The 6,825-nt window shown below is 34.8% G+C and overlaps 1 protein-coding gene across 3 annotated transcripts; it reads right to left on the bottom strand.

Annotated features, from left to right (window-relative positions):
* LOC111410701 (protein LNK1-like) lies at positions 1-6,456 on the bottom strand. Of its 3 annotated transcripts, XM_023041175.1 has the most exons (9): positions 6,316-6,456; positions 2,869-3,458; positions 2,470-2,788; positions 2,295-2,366; positions 1,566-2,013; positions 1,345-1,472; positions 592-740; positions 367-502; positions 1-217 (listed from the first exon to the last, which is right to left on the bottom strand). In XM_023041175.1, the coding sequence occupies exons 1-9, from the start codon at positions 6,337-6,339 to the stop codon at positions 137-139; spliced, it is 1,947 nt and encodes a 648-aa protein (XP_022896943.1). In that variant the 5' UTR covers positions 6,340-6,456; the 3' UTR covers positions 1-136. The 3 variants fall into 3 exon arrangements, with proteins under 3 accessions (XP_022896943.1, XP_022896941.1, XP_022896944.1); XM_023041173.1 differs by having other exon boundaries at positions 1,345-2,013; XM_023041176.1 differs by having other exon boundaries at positions 1,345-2,013; positions 2,869-3,491; positions 6,316-6,416.
* Between the last annotated feature and the right edge of the window lie 369 nt (positions 6,457-6,825).

The following is a 6,825-nucleotide window of genomic DNA, read 5'->3' as shown; positions in this document are numbered from 1 at the left end:
TAGGTTAAAAACCAGACTCAAATTTACATGATTTAAATAGCATATAAGCTTGAGTCAACTGGTATGTTTATGTACATGGTATGGGCTTTGCAAAAGCTAGAGACTCGTCGACTCTCAGCAGTCAAGAAACAATTCTCTATGTTTCAGCAGCAGCAGTTTCTTCATTATTGATAGATTTCTCATCCATTGCAGACATGCTGGTGATGGGTCCATGAACCTGTTCATAATAGAATTTTAGCATCTATTTCTTACATTTTACCATCTACTACTTTTCAATCCTCATTACTGAACGCACCATAAGTTGTCATCAAGAAACTGTTGGGACAACATATGCATGTTGTAACTAAACATGAAATGAAAAATTACCATGCTTGGTGACCTGAATGCAAATGAGTCATTGACAGGTATGGAAGCCGAATCTGAAGGCCTGTGAAACAGTAAGTGAGCGATGGAGCGATCTATAGGATTTGTGTCGGTTTCCATATCTATAAATCCAGTGCACCTAATGAAAAATCATGAGAGTATCAGAGGGTGTCATTATTTGCAACTAAAGATGAGACTAACGATACAGAAATCAAAGATTTGACTTACTTGTTTGATCCTTCTGCCATGAATGCTCCACTGGCTTCTCTCTCATCTTTGCAGCCACCATTGGGGCTTGCATGGGTATGTCTTTGCTCAGCATTCATAGCCAAACGATATAAACTGTCCCTGATGCATAATTTTGTTTTCATGTCCAACTAAACCAAGAAAACATTAACCATCGTCAGTTTCAAGGCAGAAGAATTCGTAACATAATTTAAACACTGTAAAATTGACATCATGACATGTAAGACATGAACACACTCCATTTTCCTTTAATAACAAAAACGTATCAGATGCAAAACGTACAGACACACACATATCAAGGTGGCAGTCACACGTATATTCAGGGAGTAGCAGAAAGTCCTCCAACCTGTGTCTGGCGGCATGCTCACTAAATTTGCTGAACATATGCTCACAGATACACAGGATTAAAGTTTTAGTACAGGGCATTGTCTACAGGATCTTAGCACTAATCTAGTGTCAAAACAAAATGGATGTAATATAAGACTCTTATCACTCCGCGCATCATCTCCGACTATAGCATTCTAATAATCAAACCTTTATGTCAGAATCTCACTACCAATTATTGTTCCATTTCATTTCTACGTGCTCCACAATTATAAAAATTCTCTCCCACCAATGATAGAACACAATGAAATGCGTAGGTCAAACCTCCTGGGAGCGGGTTACAACATCGAAATTACATTTTAGCGTATTAAATATCAAAGCAAATTATAAATTTTTGGAAGTCCATCATACCTGTTCCATGACAAGCTGAAGCTGTTGTAAACTAGCTGCTTCAATTGAAATATCTTCCAAAGCTGAGTTCATGGATGAGCTCTCTTGTATATTTGATGAGCATAATTCTGCTGGAATCACTATGCCGACTACATCAACATCACTTTGATTTTCAAATTTATCTCCAAAACGGTGAACTTTCTTTTCCAGTGAAATGGGATCAAGTATGGAAGACTGACTACCTTTATGATTGACTAGCTTCTCTCTTTTTTCACTGCCCGCTATAGTAGCCACCTGAAATGGAGGATCACCAGAATTTTCCAAGAAATGCACTTGACTGGAGGCATACAATGGCTCCCTCGGTGAAAGGAATGCCAAGTCATCATTCTCAGATCTGACAGCAGATTGAGTTGTATGTACCGAAGTTTTATCTGGTAAATGTCTGCTATCTAAATGCACGTAAGGAAAAGCATTCTGTAGGTAATCACAAGAATCTGGAACCGGAGACTTCGGTTGACATTGAATAGCCTTATATTGGAAAGTTTCATGAGATATGTCCCCAGAAGGAAGATGCCTAACTTCATTCGGCAGGTTGCCAGCATAATTAAAACAACCATTTCCAGTGCATTGTTCTTTTCTTTTCCTCTGAGAATGGTTCTGTTGCTTTGACTGCTTTTTATGCTCATTAACCTGCAACGTTTATTAAACTTGAATTATTGTATTGTCAAACTGGTTCAGTAGACCGTCTTTCAAATTTCAATAGTGTCACATAAAGAAATTTTACAGACCAAATAAAGATTCAGTATACCCAGCCACTAATATTATCTGAATTCTACTCGGTTAAAAAAATCCTTCTATTAAAAAATGATGTATTTCTCTCTCTACATATACTCTAGCAAATATTGAAAATAAGAACATTCAAGGAAAATAATTTGCCCTAAAAACACTAATTTATTGAATTTGTGCATTACCATTTCTTTGTTTCCAGTTTTGTAACTGTTAGTTGAAATCTTGGGTTGCATTTTACCATTCTGTCCTATTCCCTGCAAAAAAATTGCCTCGTATTGGTCAATCATGGTTTCAAACAGATATATCTGGAAAGGAAAAAAGAATAGAACCAAATTCTAGTAGCAGTCACAGACCTACCTTTTCTATGGGCATGACATCTTCTTTTCTGTCAGATCCCGTGGATCCATTCGCAATGGACACATGAGAAGCAGATTCATCTCTCTCTGAGTACCAAATGGATGCAGTTGTCCTGGTAATATCATTAGTAGAATAGCTTCCATTTACCATCGAGGTGTCATGGTTTTCTGAAATATTTTCCATTGCCTTGGACTCGGGACAGAAAAACTTAAAATCTGACTTCAGAATATCACCGGATCCTCCTATAGCATCCTCTGATGAAAACCAACCCAATTCATCTTCTTTATCCTCCCCAAGTCCAAATGTTGAATCGCAACTTCTGGAGAATGCAATGTAATAATGAGAAACATGCAATAAGAATGAAAACGTATTTAATCTGAACTCGAGGTAAGAAATTACCTAAACATCCTGTCGACATCCTCAAAATTTCCTATTTCAGGCCAATCATAATGTATGATATCGCTAGAATCCTCGTCTTCAGGATTTTTGTCAAAGAAATTCAGATCATCGACTGTTTGAGAAATGTCACCGAGTGGATAACTAAAAGAGTTGCTCTCAACAGCAGTGCACTTGTCATTGAGTGTGGTATCATTTGCACAAACTTCACTACCATTGGAATCTAAATTATTATTGTTGAAGCCATGACTTGATATTCTGGTATTGTCAGATGCTGAACTCGAAGCTTCTTTGATTGCATCACGAACAATTGGAGAGAGGGATGCATCGTGGGGTGGGCGAGACGATGAATCCTTCTCAAACATGGGGTTCTTTCTATTAATAGAAGTTGAAAGATCTCTTTGTTCTTTCTCCTGACCTACACGTTTAGCAGCAGATTTATCTGCATAACTTCTTGAAATACCAGTTACTTCACAGCGAGGTTTCTTGCAACTATCACCCTGAAAGGAAATTTCTTTGGCCCGTTTGTCACCAGGATGAGGCACTATATGATCATCACTCTGGTAATATTCATCCCAAATTATATCTTCGAACTGTTACAGCAGTTAAAGAATTTTAGCTGCTAACTGCAGAGAATACTACAATAAAATAAGCAAATAATATTTGATTATAACATCATGAACTACGGAAAATAGTAAATGAAGATATCAAAAGTGCATTGGAAGCTAAACATCAACCATGAATACAGGTCCAGGAGAACATTTCTGTACCAAGTAAAGATGGGAAACTTAAACCTCAAACAGAAGAATAGAAACCAAACATGTCAGCGTAATCTGAATGATCATTTCATTACTATGAAATGCAAAACGTAATCCATCCAGCACGATATAAATGAAACTTAGAGCATCTCATGCACTCTATTTATATTGCATTTCATATTACAGGATATTTATGGTTTGCCTTTTCCTCTGTAGCATAAATGAGTAGCTCAATTTTAATAATCAAATTTTTACTGAAACAGTGATGAACTTACTAGGGAAAGGTGGATTGACTGACAGCTTTACCAAAAAAAGGAAAGAAAGCAGGAGGAAAGGAGGAGACAGGTAACAGGTGTATGGAATATTTCCAGTAAAGACAAATAATCTTCTTGCTTCAGCACATTTTCTCAGGCATCCTTTCTGTTATGAACAGCAAATTTTAATGGTAAGATAATTCAACTATTTTGAGCTGACTATTATTTATTTATTTTATTTCAATTACATTACAAAAGATGAACTTCTGCATTGACTGCGTAGTTGATGATTTATGTTCACAAGAATAAACATTAAAGCTTTGGAGGTCAGTCTAAAGTAGGGTGCATAAAGAATGTGTAGAAGAATTCACAGGTCTACTAATAAAAATGGCCTTTTAAGTTTCAAGAAAATGCAGGAATGCTTGCTCAGGCCTGATCATAACCTGAGTTTTTGTAATCAGTTTTCTAGAAGTAACGGATATCCATGGTTTATAGTCTAGGCAAATGAAATGTTCATCATTACACCTCGTTGAAATGGGTATCAATAATTTGCAATTTCCTATACAATTTTTATGAGTAGAGTTTTAAATGTAAAAAATTAGCATAGGTCGCGCGCAAAATATATAACTGAACTGCCAACCATAATTGTTTCTTTTCTTGATAAAAAGACAAATAACTAATTAAATTGAAAAACTTCAAGAACAAGACAAACCTGATTAAAATGATAGTTATTAAAAAACCTGAAGCATAGGTTCATTATTTATATTTGTTTGCTACATTAGAGGAAACAGCAGTAGTACATGGAATTCATTAAACATGTTAAGGATCATCAACAATGATATAGGTTATTGGAGTAAGAGATGATCAGTCTCTTAACTTTCCTTTTCCTCTTATCTTTTTCCCAATTTTCTCCCTGTGACCCAAAATTTTCATTATATAATATATCAAGTTCTTATTTTTTATAATTAGGTATCGACTCCAAAATGTCCTTAAGCATGTCTGCAGAATGTTCGTGATGTATCCTCAGCAAGTCCTAGCTTGTCAATGTATCCTCAAAACATCTCGAATGTCCAAAATCACACCCTCCAACAGAAAAATATGATTTTCGTAGGAGGGTCCAACATGTAACCCGGTAACCGTCCTGGAAGGAACTTATTGAACACAAATGCACTGGCTTGAAGAACTTTTTTGCCCTTGCGAATGATTTCAAAGCCTCCCTCAGAAAATAAATAAATAAATAAAATTTGATGATACAGATAATAGTGTTATTCACTTAAAATTAACCGAATGTAGTCATTTCTATATACCAAAAGTTAAAAAGTAAAGAAACATTATTTAAGTGAAGAAATGAACTAAAAAGCATATGACTTGTACAACAATCAATATGTTNCCAAAAGTTAAAAAGTAAAGAAACATTATTTAAGTGAAGAAATGAACTAAAAAGCATATGACTTGTACAACAATCAATATGTTCCTCACCAAACACGGGAACAGTTAAAGTAAAAATTACTACTACATATCGAGTTTTATTCAGAGTTATGAAGAGATTTCAGACATTAAAGTGATAAAAATTTCATGTTCTTTAGCTATCCACCAATAATCAACAATAACATAAGGAATCGACGGCTATGTGTGATTTTTATGTCTTAAGACTTTTATTTCGTATTCTTACAACAATCAATCTACATTCAATAGCCCTCCTATCCTCCCTTATGCAACCTTGGTTCTTGTAGACTGAGTTTGGTGCATTAAATCTTGAAAGTACAATGTATATAATAAATGGGCATAATCACTGCTCAATATTTAATCACAAGACCAATATGAAATTCCTGACATAGTAAAATTTCTTAACTATGTCTACCCTACACACTGCGAACCCAATTAATAGAGCAATAGAGACTCTTTTTGATGTTAACCAATCAGAAGCACAGTAGAGGTTAAGGCAATATGTCTAATTAGTTTTATGCATCCACCATCCTTGTTCACCTCAGTTCTCATCTAATGGTCAAGCATGTGGCACGTTTGTTCCTAGAATAAGATTCTGCAACCAATGTGAATCATATGGGCCATAAATTCTTCCAATATACATTTTACATTCACTTACAAACTCCTTTTTCCCATTTACAACTAAAATAATAGATCAAGGGTATATTTTATGGCCATCTGCTTATCTATCCTTACTAGAAAATCAAATTGGTAAGTTTTCTCAAACTAAGCAATAGATAGAGCCACACATTTTATTAGTTATATGACTATACTTTCTTATATGCTTAAGGCGTCTATTTTTTCATCTGAATTTGTTATTATACATAAAAATGCACCAAAACGATTTCAAGTTTTTTCTTGTGGTGGTGAGGGACTTCTTTCAACAGCAGCAATATCAAGATGAGAGAAGAAGAAAGTAATGCCTGGGCAGAGAATCCAAAAAGAAACCTTACCTGGTACATGCACAAGTCAGACATTCCTTCAAGTCTTTAGCCTGCAATCAAACTGCATGCAATGCCCTTCATTTTTAGAATCCAAATCTTTCGAATGAGAATGAACGCCAAGTCAACAAAAACAACAATTACACCAAATGTAAGAACAAAGGATATCTAAGAAAACACACACACACACAAAATAATAATAAAAAAAAAATATTATAAAGGAAACCTCAACTAAAACTAAAAACTAAATCAAGCTCAGGTTCTATATTTTTATCCTCTGGTTTCGGCAAAAGCAAATGAAAAGGGGTGTTTACGACCTAAAAATTTGACGAAATCTACCAAAAATTCAAAATCTTTTCCACAAGAAAGTTAATAATATTAGAAAAGGTTCCACTCAATTGACCTAAACTATAAAATTTTATTAACATAGCAAAAAATTTAAATTTCAAGTATCTACGATTAATAAAAATAATCTCCAAGATTTAATCTTTTCATTTACTTCAGTTTCTCAGGAATCAAACA

Source organism: Olea europaea, chromosome 15, assembly GCF_002742605.1.
Source record: "Olea europaea var. sylvestris chromosome 15, O_europaea_v1, whole genome shotgun sequence".
NCBI lineage: Eukaryota > Viridiplantae > Streptophyta > Magnoliopsida > Lamiales > Oleaceae > Olea > Olea europaea.
This window is presented reverse-complemented; position numbering and strand designations above follow the sequence as displayed.

Bases quoted from the DNA above. Each gene is read 5' to 3' on its own strand.
- LOC111410701 (XM_023041173.1), bottom strand. From the start codon at position 6,339: ATGTCTGACTTGTGCATGTACCAG. The intron at 2,789-2,868 runs GTAATTTCTTAC...TGCATTCTCCAG, and splicing joins GATGTCGACAGGATGTTTAG to AAGTTGCGATTCAACATTTG. The intron at 218-366 runs GTAATTTTTCAT...TATTATGAACAG, and splicing joins CATTCAGGTCACCAAGCATG to GTTCATGGACCCATCACCAG.